Source organism: Canis lupus, chromosome 14 (genome assembly GCF_003254725.2).
Source record: "Canis lupus dingo isolate Sandy chromosome 14, ASM325472v2, whole genome shotgun sequence".
In the NCBI taxonomy this organism is placed as follows: Eukaryota; Metazoa; Chordata; class Mammalia; order Carnivora; family Canidae; genus Canis; species Canis lupus.
This window is the reverse complement of record NC_064256.1, coordinates 60236797-60261481: the sequence shown is the minus strand read 5'-3', so window position 1 is coordinate 60261481 and position 24685 is coordinate 60236797. Positions and strand designations below refer to the sequence as shown.

The 24685-nt window shown below is 39.1% G+C and overlaps 1 protein-coding gene across 15 annotated transcripts in view; it reads left to right on the top strand.

The window, feature by feature from the left end:
- CADPS2 (calcium dependent secretion activator 2) overlaps positions 1-24685 on the top strand; it is a 454345-nt gene that overhangs the window by 219684 nt on the left and 209976 nt on the right. For all 15 annotated transcript variants that reach the window (XR_007402156.1, XM_025477139.3, XM_025477137.3 and 12 more), the window contains one exon: positions 14663-14774. Coding sequence is in view for 14 of the 15 variants with exons in the window: in XM_025477139.3 (XP_025332924.1) it covers positions 14663-14774 (112 nt within the window). In the remaining variant the exon portion in view is untranslated. The remainder of the gene's footprint in view (positions 1-14662; positions 14775-24685) is intronic.

Sequence of the window (24685 nt, the reverse complement as noted above, 5' to 3'; positions counted from 1 at the left end):
AACCTATAAAATGCGGTAAGGATGGATCGTCAGTTCTTTGGTTTCAGAGTTTCTTCCAAAGAGAACCTCTGGGGATTTTATATTTAGGAATTCCAAATATGTTTGGCACAGTATTCTCCAAAATGCAGCGTCTTACCTTAAGATTAGGGCACCATGACTATGCAAAGTAGCAGTGCTTTATATCCGCGGATAAAGCATCCGTAAAGCCAAAACATGTGTTTGCCCTGTTTGCTGCAGCGGATTGGGCAGCGATGGCCTTCCCAGCAGTCAGCGTCAGCAGAAGCTGAATCGCCGTGTGCCTAGAACCGGGAGTGTTTGACGACCTCTGTCCTGTCGTACTCGATGTTTGCTACTTCCCATGGAAAAGAGAATATACGATCACTCACAGGACTTCTTTCCCTTCGGGGAGCTGGTATGGGAAGGTGATCGGGAATTGGTCACTGGGAACTCCATCCTGACTTCAGGAGGACGGGGTGCGCACGTGCATGGAGAGTAAGCACTTGTGTGTAGGCCTCCTAGTTTTCCAGGCAGCCGGGTAATTCCTTATGGATGTCGCTCATTCTTCCGAATCCTTAACGTCAGGTGGGCCTCATTACTATTCCTGTGTTCTACATAAGAAAACGGATTCTTAAAAAATACTAAGCAGCATATGTAATTAGAGCAACTGCTGAGCGGAGAGCCAGGGTGGAGACCCAGGCGTCCTCAGTGCTCCTGCACAGTCAGAACTGCAGTGTGTGCAGGTCGATCCAGGGCCACGGGGGCCGCAGTGAAGGATGCGCTGCTTCCACAGCTGTGGGTAAACTCGGTAGCTGCTGAGACCAATCCTGAAGGTGGAAAAGTGATGCGGAGAGTCTGCCCTCTTGAGGCAGGACGCTGCCGCCTTCCTCAGTGACAGATGGTGTGTGCGACGTGCCTGCCCATCCCTTCCCTACGGGCCCTGGCCCAGGCTGCAGCCTGTTCCCTCATCTGCCTGTGCTCCACCTGCAGCCCCGTGATGAGCACGTGCCAGGTGCTTATGGTAGGTCAGGGCCAGAGGTTGCACACGTGAGGACAGGAGCTAGAGAGTGTCGTCATGTAAAGGTCCCCTCAGTTGCCTGCTAGGTTGGTGTTGGAGGAACCCAAACCGACGCAGCAGTTTCCGGGCCCGTGGAACCCCAGCAGGCTGTGTTCCCGTATTAACTCATGAGCACCGGAGTCAGTTCCTAAAATATCGGTGTGAATGTCCTTAGCTGTCAAAGGCATGTCTGCGTTACGTTTCTGTTCTAGGGTCGTCCCAAAGGCCCGTTGCTGACCATCAGAAACCTGCAAGTGGGGATTTCTTTTCCCGAATAACATGGGGCTGGGCATCAAAGGATCCTGGGGCAGCGACTACGTAGCTCGTGGTCCCCGCGTCCCCGGGTGCTGTCCCCGCGGTCCCCTGCTCGGCCCCGGGCGCTGCATGCCCTGGTGTCTGCCTGCCTCTGCCCCCTGCATCCTGCCCTTCTTGAGCACAGCGTGCGTTTTGCCATCTTCTCAACCCCCCAGGAATTGTGCCCTTGGGAGATCTCAGGTATTTGTGTAATTCAGATACTTCGTTCCTCCGAAGCTCCTCCTGTGCAGTTGAAAAGTTTTTTATTTCTCCCAAAGAGACAACGTTTTATCTGCAGAGAGCGCCCGGGAGGACCATTCCTGGGAGACACGGAGTAACCCGGGTAGATAATTCAGGCGGGCTTTCTCTCTTTAAAGCCCCCGTGTACAGCCATACGGACCCCGAGGGGGAGCGGGGAGCACTTGCTTTCAGGCGCCAGCCAGTAGGAAGCGATGACTGACATCAGAGCACCTCGCGAGTCCAAGGTGTTCATAGAGAAAATGTAGAGGAAAGCATTTTCGCACCCGTACATCTGGCCCCCGAGAGCATGAACCTGCCTTAAAGTTCTGTCAAATTAGAGATTGACTATTGGGATGTATCTGGTAAAAATCAATACTAGTAACATGGATGTTCCGATTTACTAGCAGCACCATGCTCTACTGATTCGTCACAATAGCTTGAAATCCTATATTTTAAATTTCCTTAGGACATTTTATCTTGGAAGGAGAATGCATTATTTTCACAGTTGAAAGGCTTTTTTTTCCAGTTCATATAACACAATCACATTTTACTTTGTATCAAAAAAACAAACCAAAACAGGAACAAACCACACTAATGTTCTATTACTTCAAAGTTGAGGGTATAACCCCAGGATGGACATACAGTGATACGTGTGTGGAGGTGATTGATTATTGGTTTATGCAGTGTAGTTCTGCTCCTTTCTGCACCAGTGCATTTTAGGATTTGAACCTCTCTGTAGAGATGCGTTGCGTTACTTCATGCTCTAGAGCTACATTAATGGAGCTTCCATCAGTTTTGTGTTTCTCTAAGTTCTTTAAAATCTCAGTTTCCATCTTATAAAAAGTTACATTTTCTGTGCTGCCTTGACCAAGTAAAATGGTAATGCAAGATATGACAAATGGTTCTCTTTAAAATTCGATGCTTCAAGCTAAGATCTTTGAACCACCCCTCCATGAATGAGAGAAAGGAAAATGCTTGGGAGGGATTATATCTTCTATTTTTTCTGAAACCCGATTTTGAGCTAACATGCCTGCTAGACTTTCCCAGAAGAAAATGGTATAAGTGTAATATGATTACTCTGGATATGGAGGTTTAATGGCATGAATACTTCACAAATGAAATACAGACCTTGAAGGATAATTGTATCCTGTTATTCTTGAGGCTTTAGTGATCCTGAAAGCAGCGACATGGGAGCTGTCTCCTTGCAGGGAAGTGGAAATGTCCAAGACCCAGGAAGGGACGGTGGAGTGGGGCCCCCGGGATCTCTCTTGTGTTGTGAAAGTGACCAGTGCCCACCGCAAGCCATCCCCAGGTGTCCTTGTGCCTTCAAGTGAAAAATGTCATCTCAGGATTTCTCCTTCTGCCGTGTTGACAAGATAACTTTGTATTGTCTTTCCATCATAATCAAAAGTTTTGGGGCTCCAGGGGGCTCAGCAGTGGAGCGTCTGCCTTCGGCCCAGGGCGTGACCCCTGGTCCTGGGATCGAGTCCCACGTTGCTTCCTGCATGGAGCCTGCTCCTCCCTCTGCCTGTGTCTCTGTCTCTCTCTCTCTGGGTCTCTCATGAATAAATAAATAAAAATCTAAAAAAAAAAAAAAAGTTTTAATGGACCAGTTTTGAAAGATCATCCCAGAAGTCAAGTAATCAAACTTAGTTTAACTGTAAAGGATACTTTCTAGTCCTGTTAAAATTTGCTTCATGTCAGCATTTTAGATTGAATTATTTTGTAAAGGAAGATGGCAGGTAATGTGCAAAACTCTTAGGATTTATTTAGGGTAACACTGAGGTTATAAGGTTGGCCCCTTACTAAGCCTCCCTCCTTTCCTCCATCTCTCTCCCCGTCTCCTCACCACCCTCTCTCCTCTTCCTTTTGCTCTCCTCTCTCTCTAGTTTCTTATACTCTCTGGATTCCAGTGTTGCCTTTTCGTGAAGCTCATTAGACTTCCCTGTTGCAGACTACCCGTTCTTCTCCGGGATGTGTCGCTCTGCTGGGCGGTGGAGCCAGAGGCCCTGGCACGGCGCCGGCACCCTCATCCCGTGCGCTTCCCGCAGGACAGGTGCGGGCCGTTGGGGCGGGCGCCAGGCTCATCGCCTGCATCCGGGCCTCGGGCCTCGACGGTTGGTGAAGGGGTAGGATGAAGTGAAGGCGGGGCCACGGCCTGGGCTGTGCCTGTCGGGAGCGGCCGTTGAGTCCAGCTCTGGCTCCAGTGTCTGCCCCATTTCGCCTCTGTACTCTGCTGGGGGCAGCCACTCTGGAACTGGGTCACAATTTTCTTTTCCTTCTTATTTTTATTTTTCTTAATCCATCTGTGTCCCGCCTCGCCACACACACTCCTCCGCAGGAGACTGTTGAGAGCAGTGATACATCGGGGTAGTTGATGTCCTGGGGGTGGTCGTGGTGCCGCTGTACAGATTGGTTCCTTTTGTTGAAAGAACAGAATACTTTGTCTTAAATAACAGTGTCCTTTGTCAGGTAAACGTCAGCTTCGTGGCCTAAAAGGCCGCGTCGTGATTTCATTCTTTAGCATAGCGATACTGCCCTGGATATATTCCTAACCTCTTGTGCGGTTCAAATTCGATACCAAATTGAAATTTCAAAGATGTTTAAAGAATGTCAACAACAGTAATAGCAATAAGTAAAGCATTTGTTATAAACGTTATTGATCACCTAACTTAAAATTTCATTAAATGTATAGGATATTTGTTGAATGATATATTCAGTGTATTTTTAAGGGAAGTTTAAGTCTGTCCTACAGATTATTAAAATTGAAAGTGAAGGATGTTTGTTCACAATAAAATTCTCAAATCCTAACATACTTGGATTTTATATTAAAATGAATTATTTTAGAATTTGGACTTTTAGTAGAACAGGGCTGTTTGTGCTGCATTTTATTTCCATAGGCATTCATCTTATGAATCAACTTTTAAAATAGTATATTCTTTTATATTTAAGAATACTTTAATTTTTTTTTAAAGATTTTACCTATTTATTTGACAGAGGTTGGAGTGGCAGGGAGAGGGAGAAGCAGACTCCCCTCTGAGCAGTGAGCCCAACCTGGGGCCCCATGCCAGGACCCCGGGATCACGACCTGAGTCGAAGGCAGACGCTTCACCGACTGAGCCACCCAGGAACCCCAAGAATAGTTTAAAATCTTGAGCTGTCTTAGAATTCTGTCCTTGGCGGTTTCTTTTTTCTTTTTAAGAGAGATCATGCATGATTTGAGGGTGGCAGTTGAGAGGGGCCAGGGCAGAGAGAGACAGGGGAGGGCAATTATCCCACTCAGGCTCCACGCCCAGTGCAGAGCCAGATGCAGGGCTGAGCTCATGGCCCTGAGATCAAGGTGATGTCTTTGCAGCACTTTTACAATAGTTAAAATTGGAAACAGCCTTAGGGTCCATCAGCAGAAGAGCCCTACAAGGAGGGGTTGCTTTAGAGTCTTAAAACTGTGTACGGTCCACTGGTAAGTAAAGAAGATCACTATGGCGTGTTATGTAATAGAGCACAAGTGAGCAATGTGAATATCCTGTGTATTTAACGACAAAAAGCCTATGTTTAGGTGCACACGTGCCCATCTGGCTAGAGATACATACGCAGGCCTGGATTTGTGAGATACGAACTCCTCCCATCTCCAGTTCTTAAGGGACACCCTTCATAGGGACACGCATTCCTGTAGTTCCTCCTGTCACCTGTTAGTGACTCTCAAATCCGAATCTTTATTTGCAGCCTTGTTGCTAAAGTCCAGATGAATTTCCAGCAGCTTGTTGGAATCGGACACTTGAGTTTTCAAATAAGTCCCTTCGCCTCTTGTAGTTTTGACCACGGTAAATGATGCCACCAGCCGTCCACACTTCCGCAGAAACACAGTCAAATCTTCACCTTTCTATCCTTATTCTTTGGCTTAAGTCCACCAGTAATTGATAAACCTGATATAGCGGGCCCTGGGAAATGATGCAGAAATGTCAAAGTTTTTAAATACCAAAATCTGCTCTTCTAAAAGTGTCTTCTGCTTGGAGCTTTCCATAAAACTGTCTTCATTGTCCATATTCATCAGAAATGCTGTATTTAAAAGAATTTGTTCAGCACTTAATATTTTAGAAGGCTTTCATTGTTGTATTTAACTTTTACTTATATAATAGACTCTTAGTCATTCTTTAAAAATTCTCAATTTTAAATTATTCCATTAAAAAGAGATAGCCCTGTATATTTATACTAATGGGGTCTTGCACTTACTTTGTGTATTTTGCGAGTCCTTTGAAGGTACCTGTTTTACATACATGCCGGTTTCACAGTAGTTTCAGTGTATTTCTGACAGTTGTGAGCAGGACAATGGCAGAAACCAACAGATACAAGCAAGGGTTACAGCTTGCTTTTTTTTTTTTTTCTAAACATTTTATTTATTCATGAGAGACACACAGAGAAAGGCAGAGACACAGGCAGAGGGAGAAGCAGGCTCCCTGCCCGGAACCTGACATGGGACTTGATCCCAGGACCCCGGGGTCACGTCCTGAGCCCCCGAGGCTCCCCGGACACAGCTTTCTTGATGGAACCAAAGCACACCTGCCTGTAGCTGCATGAGCAGGGCCACAGCTCAGGTGATGGTGGTGACGCTCCTGAGGATACAAGCATCAGGCTTTTCTGACCAACCCACTGCACTCCATTGTGCGGCATTTCTATTCCCTCTTGGTCCCTCTTAAGGAGCTGGTGAGGAGTGGCCATCTACCCTGTCACCAAATAGGAGTAATTAAAACTGTCTCAAAGCAGTCCTGACAGTTTATGATGAATTATATGAATCCAAATTAGTTTGGGGGGCAAATCTCCTACGGGACAGCAGGAGGAGACCTCAGACCTATGTGAGATTGATTGCAGTAGACGTGGGAAGATTTTCTACTTCTTAAGTAAATAGCTAAATCAGTGCTACTTCAAATATATGATGTTTGAATGTTTAAGTTATGAGCCTAAACTTTAAGGAGGCAAATATTCTTAGATAAATGTCACATCATTTAATCTTAAAATGCCTGCTTTAAAAATGATAATCTGTGGTTAGATTGTGTTTTTCATACTGCAGTTATTTGAAGAATTTTATTTGTTTTAACCCTGTATTTAGATGTTTTCTTAAAAAGATTTATTTATTTGGGAGACAGAGATAAAGAGCACAAGCAGGAGGGGCAGAGGAAGAGAGAGAGAACGCCAAGCAGACTTCCCGCTGAGCACAGAGCTGGACAAGCGGCTCAGTCTCACGACCCTGAGATCACAGCCTGCACTGAAACCAAGAGTTGGATGCTTAACCCCCTGGGCCACGCAGGCGCCCCTCTAGTTAGATGTTTATTTCATGTTTTCCGTTAAAAAACAAGTGAGGTATTTGGAATTAGAAATCATTGTTGATTATTTTAATAACTCGGTTTTTGTAATAGAATTGTAATTTGGTGAGGAAAACATCACTTAAAAGCAATCACTGGATTGGAAATGAGGCAAAACTATAATTTGTAGAAAGAGTTTATAACTGTAGTGTATGCCAGCCATTGTCAGACAGTATTAAGGATGCAGATTCCTTAGAATTCCAAAATATAAAATCCTACGAAATAGCTTTAACACAGAATGTGTAGAAACTACATAGTAGAAGGGAAAAGGACTTTATGAAAAAAAAAATGTGTATATATATATATATATATATATATATATATATATATATATATTAGAATAGATTTACTAAATGGAGAGAACTCCCTTTTACTGAATAGAAATAAAGTTGGAAATGTTTGTTTCCTTCTTGTTCTAACTGGTATCCTAACATCTCATAAAACCACAAGAATTCAAACATTTTACCACAGCTCAGGACATCAATCTTTAGGACAAAGTTCATCACCAAACCCCAGTTTTTGTGATAATACTGTAAATATATTTGACTTCTAAACCAAATGAGATCAGGATAGATGAAAAATTAAGGGAGAAGGCCATCCAGCATCACTATTAAGTCTTAGACAACTTGAAGGTTTGAACCATAGAAATATGTTGAAGAACTAAAGATTAGTATTTAGATAATCTTTAGTTAAGTAAAGACTCTTTAAGCAGGTGTCACAATCAAACTATAAATCAAAGTGCTAGAACTTGGCTATCTAATATTTTAGAACTATACATTTTTTTAAAAGCCATGAAAAGAGTTAAAAAGAAAATAACCAGCTGCAACAATATTTGCCATACATGGTATCAGAAACAGTAAATCGTTATCTTATAATGATTTTTTTTAATCAAAAGGAAGCCTACTAGATAGCCTAATGTAATAGATAAATGGGCAACAATAATAAAGCAAGTCATAAAAGAAATTCAGATGACTCATAAAAGAGAAAATGCTCAGTCTCAGAAGTAATTTTTAAAAGTGCAGTTCATAACCCTGTTCAATTTTGTGTGATTGGATTTATTATTTATAATTATGAGTGTATAGGTCTCTCTCTTCTACCAGTCTGAGCTCATCTACAACAGGATCTATGATCTTGATTTTTTATTATTATTTTTTTAATGCCTGAGCTTTCCCAATGCCAGTCACACAGCTGGATGGATAAAAAGATAGAGAGAGAACATAATTGTGAAGTTACATATACCCTGTTCTTCAGGGCCAGCCATAGGTAGGGAGTGTAGGTTGAGCCTATTTTTAAGTTTTCGTTTCTGTCATCATGTGTGCATTATATGTTTATAATAATAATTTTGAATCAAGGAATTTGGATGATTTTGATAACTATTGCACTGTTGATGATTTTCAACATAATTGGAAACAAATATGCTAGTAAGTTCTGAAAATCCCTTTAGGTTACATTTTAAATCTACTTCCGTAGACACTCTGAGAGGCATGTCAGGAACAGAGGGCAGGCTTCAGAGGAGTATGTCATGGTGCATAATCAAGTTACTTGCTGTCTATCATCTATTAGAATATAAGTTCCATGAAAACAGAGACTTTGGCTGCTGATTCTAGGATATTATCTGGCACATACGACATATTCAGGTTTTGTGAAAGAATATGAGGCCCAGACTGTTTGGTGTCCCCGCCGCACCCCACAATACATCCCACCTGGCCTTGTATCAGCTTCTTGGCCTCGCTTTCAGTACCAGAAAAACACTCCACTGTGTGCCACATAATTGACATGATCTTCCCCTCGTGTTGGATACTCCGGTTGCTTACTTCTGCTGCCGTATATGATGCTGCAGTGAGCACGTTCCCCCCACCTGTAGTCTTTTCAGTGTTCACGACTATTTTATTAGGGGAGATTCCTAGAAAATAGCCTTACTGGGTTAATGGACATGTGCATGTATTTTGACTCATGGTACGAATTTCCAGTATACTTGATTTAATACCAAATACATAATTAATGCCCGTTATTTCAGTCAGTGTGTGAGCTACTTTGTGTTTTCATAGCCAGGAAGTCCTGCTGTCCTCATAAAGGTGCTTTGTAGGGATTTTATTCTTTTGAAGGTTTCCATTCGAAGTCTGAATCCTCATAAATAATACATTAATAGAAGTAGAAAAAGGCAATGTATTTTGAGTCAAAGCAAATTGACAGCAAGGGTAATATATTCTTCTATCACATAATACAGAGAAAATAGTAGGAAGATAATAACTGGTATTAATTCTTGAAAGTGTTTAAACATGCCAGTTAAGTAGAAAACAAGGAAATATCTTGGTGAATATTGAAAATACTCACCTATTACCTTCTTCCCTCCTTTTCTGCCTTTTTGGGGAGTGGGGTGGGAGGGAGGACTTCTGTCTTTAATTCATTTATTGAAGAATTCACAAGCATTTTCTAACTGTATATAGCTTTTAGTTTTTATAAGAGAAATTATCATGGGGGTGCCAGTTTGTTTGTATTCTGGAATGTTGGGGTTTATGAGGATTATTAAGAACCACTGTATTTACATTAATTCACCCCTTTAAAATTGTACATTTTTACCAAATATCATGAAGGTTTAGTCCCCTGGCTGTTGTAGTTCAGATCTGCTGGTCCCCTTGTGCCCCTGCTTCTCCCTGCCGGCAAGCATGTTGTTTATTCAAGTCTCTCTCCTTTCGCAGGAGCTGCCCGTTAGCACTCCTCGCCCTTGACTCAGGAGGACCTAGGCCTTGGTAGGCAGACAGATTCCTGTGGATTGCCTACCAAGGCCTGTGATACTCCTGTATCCTGCCTTCCTTGCCTTAGGCTTTAGGAACAGATAATCTGGGTTGCTTTCCAAGTTCTAAATTACTAACAGCTTCCTACAAACTTCCTCTAGCTCTCCGTTTTCTTATCAATTACTGGCTATACTCTGTAATATGTTGATTAGGTTTCTTGTGTGACTTCTCTAAGCATGTTTTCTATGTTATTACCATTCCTAGCCTAGTGTTGTCTACTTTTACACAAGTCTAATGGTAGAGAAGTAATCATGGACTTCAGATTATAAAAGATAAATGGTTCATACTCAAAGGCCATGGTTGCTATTAAACATTTTGGTATCACCAAATAGGATACCAAAAGTTGACAAAAATATGAAAGGAAATTGTCAAAATCCCTATCTTGATGGGGGATTATAATACTTCGACCTTGCTGTGTAAAGGATACCAAAACATCAGTACTGATAAAATAGACTTAAGTAGCACAGTTAACATGCTCAATCTAATGGCCATGTATACAACAATTAAGAATACTTTTTATTTCCACATACTCATGCAAGAGCTAAACACACACATAAACACATAGAGGGCAATATGTCTTGGAATATATGAAAGGTAGTTTCCGTTATTTCAGGAGATTAGTATCCTGCAAGTTCTGTTATCTAACCTAATGTACTAAGTATAGAACTTACTTGGAAAAAGTAAAACTTCATTTATAAATTCTAAAAACACACCTGTAAACATCTAAACAATGAGAAAAATTATATAAATTTGTGGGACACTGTACTCAAAGTGGTCTTAGGGAAATCTATAGCCCAAAACGCTTACAATGCTGAGCTTGAATGCTTACAACAAAAGGCTTGAAATTAATGAGCCATGAATTCAAGTTAAAAATGTAGAACAACAGCAGAATTAACACGGTTGAATTAGGATGAAGTAACAAAGAGTTTAATGAAATAGAAAACAAGCATGCAATGGAGAAGATCATCAACGTCGAGCAACAGTAACTTGAAAAGAACAAAAGGCCTATATCAAAGTTAGACATGTAAAACCAATATTAGGAGTGAAAGAGATATATAACCACAGATGCCATAGATGTAAAAGATAAGAGGTATTTTGTGACTTTGTGCAAATACTTTTGAAAAACTTAGATGAAATTAGTATTTTTCGAGTATTATATCAAAATCGGTTCTCATTGAAAACCAGAGTAGTTTTATAACTAGAACCAGTGAAGAAATAGAATCAGTAGCAATCTTCCCATGAAGAAACACTGGGCCCAAACAGCTTAATGGATAAATTCCAAGAACAGATCATTCTCATTTTTAAAAAACTCTTCCAGATAATAAAAATGTGGCACTGTTTAACTCATTCAATAAGGCTATATAACAAAAATAGGACAATACAGGAATGTAAATCCATACACACACAAGTAAATCTGCAGGCCAGTCTCAATCAGGAATATTGATACAGAGTGCAAACTACAGGAGCCTAAGTCTGTGGGTTTTTTTTTTTTTTTTTTTTTAAAGGAAGGAAATTAGACTTATCTCTGAAAAGCAAGAAAATGGATCAGTATAAACCACTGCAATTACTGATCATCTCAGTAAGTATAGGAAAAAAGTTTAGTAGAGCATTCATTTCTGGATTACAGGTAGGTGGGCTGTGTCTATGATTTGATGCATATTCCTATGATATATAGGATATCTATGATATGTCTAAGACCGTCCTTAAAATGTACCTCCATCTGTGATAGGAAATCTAGGACATAACTGATATACCATGATATACCATGATATGTATCACATATCTGACACGTGTATAAAACACAGATTTTCATTTATTTGTGGATATTTAATGAACTAAGAAGAGCATTTCCTTTCCCTATTAAAGACCAACTCTAAGACACCTGGAGCAGTGGTCGTCTGTAGAGGTAAAATGCTAAAGAAAAAAAATTAATTAAAAAAATCCACTTAAAGAAAAATGAATTTAAGACCATTATTAATATAGAACCCAGGATCCTAGCACCCTGGTGGTAGTGCAGTCTTGGGATGAGAGGAAGACATGACCAGGGCAGGTCACAAAGATGACTCTTCTGATGTGCTGGCATATTCTCCATCTTAACCTCAGTAGTGGGAATGCTGATTTTTATTCTTTAATTGAGCATCTTATTTTTAGGCACTTAATGTATAATTTACATAATAAAGTGTTTCTAATGAGTCAGTGAGAGATGGCTAGTGAATGAAGACTGGAGGTATAAAAAAAAAATAAAAAATAAATAAAAAAAAAAAAAAAGACTGGAGGTATAAGTGTGGAAAACTATTCCTTTCTTCCAGTGTCTTTGGTTGCTCTTATAATTGACATAAGACAGATTAACAGGAGAAAAACAAATTTAAATTTATATGAAATATGAGTGTCAAAGAAATGACCAAAGCAGACAGCTTTTATATTTCTTAGACAAACTATACATTTGTGAAGAATCGACAAAGAAGTTTGGACCCTGGGGTTATTAGTAAGTAAAGCAGTGACAAGATTTGTCCCTATTTCTGGTAATAAGGATGTTTCCTACCTTCCAGTATGGGTGGCCGGGGAGGGTACCTTTCCTGTGGCAGACGGATTTCCTGCTTTTCAGGGGCACAAAAGAAGGGTGAGAGTACCTTGTTGCACCTGCCTTATCTTAAGTAACTTTAATCCAAGATAATGTACCAAAATGGCATATATTGGAATAGCCTGTCCTGAACCATCCAAGAAGAGTTGTTGAAGATGTGTGTTCATGAAGGATCGGAGGGGTCGAAGGCAGTTTTCTAGGAGTTCACCGCCTCACGAGTGAGCACAGTTCTTCTCAAATGCACTGTTGTTTGTCTCATTCAGACAGCAGTGCCTCTGCCTTCACACACCATCCGTGCTCAGGGGCCACGCTAATCTTGTCTGTATTAGTGTATGTGCTGCTGCGGCGAGCGCACATTTCCCTTCTTGTGAAGTGGCGGGGAGATGGGGGTGGAGGATGAAACTCGCCAAGTCCCCAGTGACAGCTAATGTGGTCATCAGTATTTTTCTCTTTGGAGAACCATGTATTGTTGTAGATGGGGAATTACGAACAATCGTAGAAAACAGTTTAAGGGCTTTGGAGGGATTTTTGACATTACAGGGGGGAAAAAAACCCAAACGAATTTTTACAAAGAGAATTAGTTTAAAAGATAAGCGAATTCTACGTGAACCTATTTGGCTCTGTACATAGCTACTATAGATCTTTGATTTGATTTTTTTTAATATTTTATTTATTCATGAGAGACAGAGAGAGGCAGAGACACACAGGCAGAGGGAGAAGCAGGCTCCATGGAGGGAGCCCGACGTGGGACTCAATCTCGGGTCTCTAGGACCACGCCCTGGGCCGAAGGCGGCGTTAAACCACTGAGCCACCCGGGCTGCCCCGAGATCTTTGATTTTAGTTGTAAGAAAATGTCTCAAAGGATTAGTTTTCCAAATTTAATCCTATGACACCAAATAAAGTTGATATGTCATGGGAATCTACTCCGGAGTTGTCATCTGGACGGCCTTGACCATTCAAGGCTGAAGATCCCACACATTAAGTTGAGAATTTTTCTCCCTTATTTTGGTTCTGAATCCATTTCATTGTTAGTCTTATTTTAGCTCTACTTTATCTCAGCAATCTTAATTCTAGGAAATGGCAAAAATTATTTGGTAACCACTTTCTACAAGTCTAAAATAAAAATTAAGCTGCTTTTCCATCCTAATTGAATATCTCTTTGCCCTCTAGTGTATGACTTTAATTTCAGGGGAACAGATTGCATCCGGATACTAGTTTCTTTGGTCATTGAAATGGCCTCTGCTTTACTATACACACACTATGGTGTTACCACTGCTGTGGTCAGAGAGGAAGACCTCACAGTTACTCAGTTTTTATTAGACTTTCTCCATTTTTTTTTCATTTCCCAAGCTTTCTGAATATGGTTTATAAGACAAAGTTTAGATAATCCCTTCCAAAGAGTAAGTTTGGGTTTTTTTTAAAACAATTTCAGAAAATCAGTATTTTTATATGGCAAGTTATTTGTAGCAGGAATTTTGTTAAATCTCACTTTCATGTGTTTTTCTCAAAGGCATTTCCTTCCTGCTGTGCTGCATCTCATGCCTGTGATCTCAGAGTTATGAGAAATATTGATAAGATTCTTTAATATCAGGTGTGCACCAGTTGAGTTTGTAAATATGCTGGGATGAATTGGTGTGTGGTAAAGCTGAGATGCTACTAATTAAGAGATAAGCCAAGAAAAATGTTATTTTGTTATAATGATTTGAAAAGCCAGATGTCGACAGACTTACTGCATTCCTAGGAGAGTGTATTGGGAAATTAACTGCAAAACGTTCATATTTTTATAATGATTATTTCTTTCCTTTTGACAGAAGCTTTAAAAAATCATATAAAGTAATAGACTTGAGATAATTACCTCCACTTTTAAAAATATAAAACATCTAGTAAAGACTTTCCAAGAAGTGATGGGAAAGTGTTTAGCATCCAAAAAAAAAAAAAAATAGTTTTCTGCAAAACTATCTCCTATAAACAAAGTTTTAGCGATTTCCCTCTAGGCATCTGTAAAAATGGAGTTATATTTTGTATTTGAATGAATAATAGGTTTCAGTGGCTACTTATAGAAGGCTTTACCTTAACCTAAATTCTCACTGCACAGTCTTTTATACTCTAACGTGCTCATTTCTAGAACAGCTTTGGAATTATTACAAGCTGTAAAACTTATTGTTGTTTCTCCTCTTGACTGTGCCATCTGTCAGAAACAAAAGCGAAGTTGAAAATCTCATTGAGCCACCAAAGATTCTGTGTTGCTTCATGAGCCTCCTAAGGAGATACACCTGTCTGTAAAAAAAAAAAAAAAATTTAATGCTGCATTTTAAAGAAAATCTTTGTTACTTCATTACAGATGGGGAACTCAAGGTGATTTCACCACCACTCATCCTCGGCCTGTGGTCAAAGTAAAACTCTTCACAGAAAGCACTGGGGTCCTGGCCCTTGAAGATAAAGAACTGGGAAGGGTGAGTCCTGGTCCGTGCTGTGTGTTTGAGGTCACATAATTTTTACTTCTTTCAATTCACAGTTAATGTGGCGCAGTATGTAGTGTGTAAACTTTCTGTTTATAAACTACATAAAATAATTTATTTGTGATCTGTAAAATAATTTGTCATCTTCCACGAGCCCAGATTACAGCTCCAATTTATTAGATGTAATTGTGAATAACACAGAAAGCATTGTGATGGGCTTTGGGTACGTAAAGGTCGTTTACAGGATCACAGTCAGGGGCCCATGTGAATGGTAGACACCAACTTGTGTGTCCTTCCTCGTGAGAGATCAGTCTCACTTAAACATTTCTGTCCGTGAGTTAAACGCGGCATCATGATATTTGAAGTCCTCAGTTTAAGTCCTTTGTGATTAGACGGATAACAGAATATCTAAATCTGCTTCTCTCCCACTTTCCCTGTGAGAAGGTCTTTTTCACGCATCTTGTAACATTGAGATTTTTTTCCTGCACTTTGTACCTAGAATATACTTATTCTCTAATTCCAGTATCTTTCTACTATACTCAGCTTCTTCTGGGAGTTAAAAGCATTAAGATTCGGGTAGATTTGTGATCTTAGCACCTCTCTATGTGAAAGATTTTCTGCAGTCTCATCTATGAAGTAGACGTGCTCTCGTCGGGGGACTGTAGGGTCCTCTTCTGTAACATGGTCTCTCTTAGGCCTGAAGGCTGACTTCATAGGTGTTTGCCAGAGATTAAAGCCTGCAGAAATCTCACCTGAAAATCTCTGGTGATGATGATTGACAGCTTGTGTGATGCTAGATGTTCAAGGATACTTGGATTGTTGGGTATATTGGAGTTTTTTCCCTCAAAGTTGGGATTTTTATCCATTTCCAATCTTTCTCCTCTTCTGTCTCCTTTAGAGTTTTTCCATTTTTAGGGATTTTATGAGTCTGTCCCCACACTCCAGAAATTGAGGATCAGCATTCCCACATTCCGGTTTTTGTCTTCTGTTTCCTTGTTAACATGTATTCGTTAAAACCTAGAGCTAAGCCATACCATTCATTCACGTGCTTGCGTGTCTGCGCACCTACTCATTGAACAAACGTGTACAGGTGTCATGATCTCACACAAGAGCCCTGGAAACTACAGATGGTCTTACGGATTTATGAATCAGGATTTTTCATTTAAACTATTACATTAATTTTGCCCTATGTCCTTATTGTAACTATTTTTCACTAATAGCAGCCATTTTAAGTCTAATGCTATACTGTAATTCTTTAGATATTTTTAATTCATTTCTCTGCTGAATTTTAATTCATTTCTTAAACATATATATGTTTAAGCAGTTTCTAAATTGAGTATGCGATTGGTGTGTTTTCCAGTCAGTTGTATGTCTGAGAAGGGCCTACCTAGTGTTCCTCACTCCCTTTATACAAGACCACTGTTGTTTCTGTACCAGTTTCTGAACCCCACACTATTGGTATTTTGAGCAGGAAAATGCTTTGTAGTCAGAAACTTCTCTGTACACTTTCTGTTTAGCAGCATCCCTACCTCCAGTCAGATGCCAGTAGTTCACCCAGCCTTATGTCAGGACGCTCAGCAGTGTCTCTAAACACTGCTAACTGTCCCCTGGGAGGTGTGCGGAATCACCTACTTAGAGATCCATTGAACTATACTAATGATCTGAGTAGGTTCCATGATTATAATTATCATATATGTGTTATTGACTTCCAATTTTTAAGATTTTCTTACTTGGAGCTTCAGTTTATATATCCAGCCTGCATACTTGGTATTTCTAGTTGCATTTAACAGTTGTCTCAAACCAAATATTTCTAAAATACAACTCATGATTAGCACCCTCGTTGAATCTTGCATAGAGGCAGTTTTCTTATTTTTTAAGTGAAACAGGCATGCCATATCACCCAGCAGTTGCCCTCTTAGGTATTTACCCAAGGGTTTATTGGTAAATAAATATCTGTATGGGAATGTTTATAACAGCTTTCTTCATAATCACTAAAAAAACTGGAAGCAGTAAGGTGTCCTTGAGCAGAGGAATGGATAAGCAAACTGGTACATCTGCAAAATTCTATTCAGTGCTAAAAAGAAATAAATTATTAATTCATGCAGTAACATAGGTGAAACTTAAATGCAAGGGAAAGAAATCAGGCCCTTCGCCCCATTGAATCCTTTTTGAGAATGGTAGTAACACTGCCTGTTGAGACAGAAAAGTAAGAATCTGATTAAGAGCACTCAACAAGTGTGGGAGTCCGTATTGGAACCAGGTGTTCTGACAGCAACACCTGTGTTCTACATCATTAAATAGTACACCCGATGAGGTGAAGAAGTGTGGCAGTCTTTTCCAAATTACCATCTGAGTGTGGGCCAGTTGAATTTCATGGCTTAAAGTGGGAACCAGCTTTTATTTAAGCTAATGTCATTTTATGCATAGGTCATGAATACATTTCATATCACTTTAGGCCATGATTTGCATCCTATTACAGTACCTCTGGCTATGCTTTTATATGTGACAGTGCTTCTCACCTCTTGTGCACATCAGAACCCCTTTAGGGAGAGAGTGCAGGAAGAGACTCAAGCTGTGAGCTCATACTTTTGTTTTGGTCGGTTTGAGGTGAGTCCAGACCTCTCAGGATATAGTATGTGTGCATAAGGTTGAGAAGCACTGGCACAAACAGTACCACTGAACAGCCAAGGTTGAGAACTAGTAAGTCATAGGGGTAAGAAAACAATCTGTATAGCATATAGTTTTGTAAAATGGCGGTTCAAATGTAGGCATTGGGCAGTTGAAAGTTATGTTCTTTGGCAAGTGCTTGGCGGCAGATTTTGTTTGTAGGTGGCAGGTGCAAATACCTATTTATGGAAATGCAGGTGGCATATGGAGATTTTTCATCCGAATGAGTGGCCAGCCCTCCACCAGGGGCCTTGGGAATACCTGGAGGCAGAACAGGAAATTTTCCATATTACGGGCTTGTCCTCGCAGGCAGATAGTTGACCAGTCCAGCCCCGAAAGCATACAGTTCATCAATGACATCGTAATAGTGCTGAATGGTGACAGATGGTAGCTATGCTTATGGTGAGCGCAGCATAAGGTGTCAGCTTGTCAAATCACTATGTTTGTACACCTAAAACCAATGCAACATTATGTGTCAACATGCCCAAATAAAAACAAAATTTTCAAGATGATTTTGTCCCAACAACTTTAAAAGCAAAGCTTGCTTCACCTAACCATGTAAAAAATCTACATACGTCACACATTTATCTGCAGACAGCAGTTTCCATTGAGTCCATCAGAATGAATTCTTGCACTTAGTAACTTTTAAACTTGCTGAATGGTATTCTTAAGTGCAAAATGAATTTTTATTATTTTTTTATTTTTTCATTTATTTTGAGAAAGAGAGAACATGGGCAGAGGGAGAGAGAGGATCCTCAAGGCAACTCCCCGTGGACCCCGACCTGGGGCTCAATCAATCCCAGGACACTGAGATCATGCCATGAGCCTAAACTGAGAGCCAGATGCTTAACCAGTGGAGCCATCCAGATGCCCCCAAAATAAATATCTAAAGTTTCTGCCCATGTGACTTTTTAAGTTTTAGAAGCATTGTTGTAAAGACACTCTAACCATTGTTAGGAAAAGAGCCTGCTGTCTATTCATACACTTGGAGTCAATGGCCCTGGGACCACATCGTGAGTGTCCACAGAGGGCTGCTGGTTCTTCTGCCTCTCTGAGGATGGAGACTCCTACAAGGAACCTGTTTTCCTTTACGATGCGCTGGAGCCAGATCACCTTTCTTCCAATTCGATTACATAATATTTCAACATAGCTAAAGACTTAACAGTTTGCTTCCCTCTTAGATCCACATTTTGAAGTACTAATATTCTTGAGATTAAGATTTTCATTTTGTGTATTTCTCTCACTTTTTTCTTTCTATTTGAGTATCAGTACTTCTATTTAACATTTCTTGAGATGTTCGTACTTCATAATTCACAGCGCCAGTCATCATGCCTGTTTCACAAATACAAATACTATGTGGAAACAGCAGCTGGTGGTTAATTTCAGATACATTTTAAATATTAAGATAAATTAGAATTGCTGAATGGATTACTCCATTAAAAGGAACTATTATCTCTCAAGCAGCTTGTAATAGTGTAGCAAGTAAAAATTAGCTTTTATATTTGCCTTTTCCATTGAGTTGTTTCTTCAGTTTGCTTTATGAAGCATCCAAAGGAAATTTATCTGAAGAGCAGAATATGCATGATTTTTGGTCTTGAAACTTGGTGAGAGGAGTGATAGGGGGGTGTGTTGAAAGGTCTGTCATCTTAGAGAAATACTGTCAGGAACTCTAATTAAACTCGTCAGTCTTCTTTTCTCTTTCTTGCTTCTCTAGTTCTTCTGGAGTATATCCTTTTCTATTTTTCTCATTTGTGCAGTTTTGGTTGAGCTGAATGCTCTGTAAGTTCTTCATTAATGTTAAAACTTTCAGGAGGTACCTTAATTATTTTAGCCAAACTTAGCATATCTAATTGGACATTGCTTACGTAACTAGTTAGAACACATCGAGCTTGAACATTTCTCCAATTGCCTGGTTTATACACAGTCATCATAGAACTTCTGGTTTCAACATACAAAGTAATAAATTAGAAGTAGACTACAGATGTTTTGAGTAAGAATTTGGATTTTTCAGAAATAAATACACAGTTAATAAAAATGACTTTAGGACTTTTTCCTTCATTCAAACAGTCAAAGTTTATATTTGAGTATTAAAAAGTTTCCAGAATGATATTAATTTGATTCACCTACATATGAATCAGCACTAGAGAAGCTGCTAGCAAAATTATAATAGGTATTTTTCTTCGCTTTGAAAGTAGAACTTAATATCCAGTTTTATTGAAATTGCCAGCACTGGATGGCTGCGACTATGGCCAGCGAAGTAACGTCCTCTACTGCAAGGTGGAATGTAGACTCATTTGCATTTCATATGCCTAATTCAACTACTCTCTACTGTGGACCTTAATTTTGGTAATTTTAGCAAGTAGTGTAGCTTTCCTGAAACTAAAAATCATAGAAAAGATCTCCTTCCTTCCTTAAGCTGTTCCTGTCGCTGTTCCTCACAGGACTCTGCTGTCCTGTCCTAGGAACCATCCCAGTGACCAGAGGCAGGACCACAGACAGGTGCAGGGCCACAGATAATTCATGCGTGGCACAGATTCTCTCTAAATACTTTTTCTAGCTGCATTTAATTATGTCTGGCTCATTGGTCACATGCTGTGAAGAGTTAGAGAAGACATGGAGTCTGCCTTCGAAGGATGGGAGCCTCCGATTACTTCTGTTGTTAGTGGCTGTGGCTCAGACTTTACCTCAGGAGTTGACTGGCTTCCTCACTGTTTTCTTACTTGCTCACATTCAAGAGGGTGAACAGGTTGTAAATAGGCATCCTCGGTGGGTCCACGTGGGTGATGGTATTAGCAGAGGTTGACGTTTCCGTTTCCCCGTGAGGATAGAGGTCTGCCCCCCTCCCAGAGGGAGCAGATATGTACCTAATATGTATCTCGTATTTCTAGTAGGTGTGGTGTTACTTCATTATGATTTTAATTCTAACAACTAATGTAATCATGCTGAACATCTTTTTGCATGCTTGTCATCCATACATCATCTTTGATGAATCCCCAACGTTTTTCTTCTTTTTATAGCATGCATGCGTGAACTTGGGGCAGGGGCAGAGAGAGAGGAAGAGAGAATTTTAAGCAGGCTCCACACCGAGCACAGAGCCTGACCCAGGGCTCGATTTCACAACCCTGAGATCATGACTGAGCTGAAATCAAGAGTTGGACGTTCAACTGAGCCACCCAACTGCCCCAGTGAATCCCCAACTTTTATTGAGTTGTTTGTTTTTCTTGAGTCTAGAGAGACCATAATAAAATGTTTACATCTCCTTCATCAAAGATATGATTTGTAAATATTCTCTTAGTTCTGTGGTTTGTCTTTTCATTCTGTTAAAGAGTGTTTTCAGAGAGCAAGAGTTTTTTTTAATTCTGATGAAATCCAATTTGTGAATTTGTTTTTATGGCTGATGCCTTTGGTGCTCTAAGAAATCTTTGCCTAGCCCAAGGTCAGAATTCTCTTCTGTTTTCTTCTAGAAGTTTTATATTTTTATATTTTTACATTTAGGTCTTTAACCCACTTCCAGTTAATTGTTTTATATCTAGAGCAATGTATAGATCAAAGTCCACGTTTTTGATAGATGAATATCTGGGTGTCCTAGTGCTTTTTATTGAAAAGACTTTCTTCACTGAATTTCCTTAGCATTTTTGTTGCAGATCAATCGTATATGGATCTGTGGGTCTATTTTCAGATTCTCTAGTCTTCCATTGATCTGCTCTCTTAATATCAACAGTGCACTGCTCTGATGAGCTTAATCCTAAGTCTGTCATATCAGGTACTGGTGGTTCTCCAATTTTGTTTTTTATTTTCCAGTTCTTTTGACTTTACTTTATCCTATGAATTTTATTTTTTTTTATCCTATGAATTTTAATATCAGTTTGTAGCTTTCTATAAAAAACAGTGTTATTTTGACTGTGATTTCATTGAATCTTTAAGTCACTTTGAGAATTGATCAATAGTGTGGGTTTTGACCCATAAATAAATATAGTATATCCCTCCCTTTCTTTAGGTCTTACTTCATTCCTCACAGCAAGATGTTGCATTTTTTTGTCTGATCTGTCCTTGAGTATTTCATATTTTTGACACTATTGTAGATGGTGTCATTTTGCTTTAATTTTTAAATTAGACATTGCTAGTATATTGACAGATGACTTTTCTATATTGATCTTCTATCTTGCAGCATTGCTAAACTCATTAGTTGCAGTAGCATTTTGTAGATTGTTTTTCTATATATAATATTGTTATCTAAAATACTGTTTTTTCTTTCTAACCTAGATGGTTTTTATTTCTTTTGGTTGCCTTATTGTACTTACTAGAACCTCCAATACAGTGTTGAACAGAAGTAGTGAACATGGACATCCTTGTCTTATTCCCAATCTTTTGGGGAAAGCATCTAGTCTTTCTTCAACATTAAGTACAATATTAGCTGTAGGGTTTTTTGGTAGATACCTTCATCAAGTTGATCAAGTCTTCTTGCTAATTTTTATTTGTTTGGGCTGTGATATTTTTTATTTCTTTTGTATCTTGGGTTTATTTTTTTTTTTTTTTTTTTTTTGTATCTTGGGTTTAATTTGTAATACTTTTTCTGTTTCTTAAAAGCAGAAGGCATTGGTTTGAGAAAATTCTGTTTTTTCTAAACTAGGTATTTGGTGCTATAAATACTCATCCCCTAATTATTGCATTAGTGGCATCCCACAAATTTTTATCTTTTTTTTTTTTTATTTTTATCATTTTGAAAATACTAAGTTTTATTTTGATTATTTTTCCCTTTGGCTGTAGGTTATTAAGCATGTTTTATTTAGTTTCCATGTTATTTTAGAGTTTTTTAGAGTTCTGTTAGTGATTTCTAATTGAAGTCTGTTATGATTAGAGAATATACTTAAAGAACTTTGATCCTTTTAAAATTTACCGAAGCTTAGTTTATCACTCACAATATGCTCCATCTGGTGAATGTTCCACATGCATTTATAAAGACTGTGTATTCCTCCACTGCTTAATAGGGTGTTTCAGAAAAGTCAAATAGTTCAAATTATTATTCAGATCTGCCATATTCTTACTAGTTTTCTATCTACTTGTTTTTAGCAATTTTTGAGAAATTCGTATTAATTTCTGAGTATAATTTTGGGTTTGTTCTATCATTTTCCGCCTTTTTTATTGTAAGTATTTTATTTATTTCACGAGAGATACACAGAGAGAGGCAGAGACACAAGCAGAGGGAGAAGCAGGCTCCATGCAGGGAGCCCGACGTGGGACTCGATCCCTGGACCCAGGGTCATGACCTGAGCCAAAGGCAAATGCTCAACCGCTGAGCCACCCAGGTGTCCGCCTCCCCCCCCCTTTTTTTTTTGCTTCTTGTATCTTGAAGATCTCTTGCTAGGTGCATACATATTAATCATCTCCATATCCCTTTAATTAATTGACTGCTTTGTCATTATTAAATGACCTTTCTTATCCCTTTTAATATACTTTGCTTTAAAATCTACTTTATCTTAGGCATCTGATTTTTTTAAACAAGTATTAGCATATTATGTCTTTTTCCGTCCTTTAATCTATTTCTTTACTTTTAAAATATATTTATTTAAACAATGTATAATTGGGTCCCTATTTTTTATTCAATCTGGAAATCTTTTAATCATTAGTAAGTTTAAATCTGTCATTTAGCTTATTTGTTCTCTGTCTCTCATGATTTTTATTCCCTTTTTCTCTTCTTTAGAATAATTGAATGTTTTTATGATTCCATTTTTTTCTTAGTTGACTTAGTAACTTATTCTAGGTCTTGCTTTAACTCATCACAGCCTAACTTCAAGTAGTATTATGAAACTACGTATAGTGTATAAAACTTACAATAGTATATTTCCATTTCCTATTGAAGATGAGGCATAGGACATACTATGATGTCACCAACATCTAATAGTTTCTGACCTACAATATCTGTCCAATTAATGCTAGGAAGATGAATGAACAAATGAGTCTCTTAAACTTTGCCTAATTCAGTTTCATTTCTCCTACTGTAGACAGTAGAGTAACTCATATTTTGAAAGCCTGAGCTTCCCAACCAAGTGATAAACTGAAACAATTGCAGAATAATGTCTGGCTTAGACCCTTCAGGAGGAGTGAGGTTCTAGTATGTTCAGCCCATGTCTTACAATACATGGAAGAAGCAGGTTAGAACATCCTCGAGTCCATGCCTAACCTCCTCTTAACAGTTGCTGCCTTAAGAAAAGAGGTTCTTATGCATCTTGGAGCTATTCAGAGACACTTAAGAACATTCGTCTTCATGGTCTTTAGCACTGGTACTGAAAAAGCTAAGTACTTCTATTCCCTGCCAGCTATTATCTGTAGTGTTCGAGTCAAAAACAAATTCTTTAGGTAAAAGGTAAAAGATTCAGATTAGTTGTTTAGCACCAGAAACTGAGAAGTTTTAAACCCTGCTTCCAGAAGACACTGATTCTGGTATTGGCTTTGTAGCCATTAGGACAGATGGACAAGTCTCTAACTTCTCATTCTCTGCCCTTTCATTCCCTACCACCCTCTATCTTACCCTATATTGAATGTATATCAACTATATTTAAGGATGCAGCTCCAGTCACCCAGGTTTAGACATAGTCTGTAACTTTCTCTTCCCATCCTACTGTGGTATGTTCTGGACTAACAGAAATAAAACTGACTTGGCTCTAAAAATTCTTACAGTACTTAATAGATAAATGCATACATGCTCTCACAGCATTTAGTAACCCAACAAGAACAAAGCCACGTCAGTTACTATCATGTTTGTGAAATAATTAAGGGAATAATTTGTCGGATTGAGGAGGGGGATGTAACATTGAAGGTGTCCGTTGTTATCCTGAAGTAATTTTCCTTAGGTATTATTCATTTAACTTCAGTGTCAAATTATTTACATAACAAGAGTAATGTGTATCTTTTAAGGGTGATTGTGAGAATTAATTTAAATTCCACAAAGCACTTTGAGGCATTCGGTTGAAAGGTTCTTTATAAATGCCAGGCATTATTATAACCAGACTAGTAAAAAGAAACCGTGATAAAGCTACTCATGCAGTGTCCTCTAATAGAAACTGTATTGGTAAGAAATATAAAGGTTACTGCTATTCATAATTTATGGTCAAGGGGAATAGATTAAGAATAATAATGATGCTTTTCTGTCCAGATAAGTCTTAAAAAACACAAATGTAGCTCTGATGGAATATATTGCTCCATCCAAGGAGAAGTATGAAATCGATACCTTACAAGCA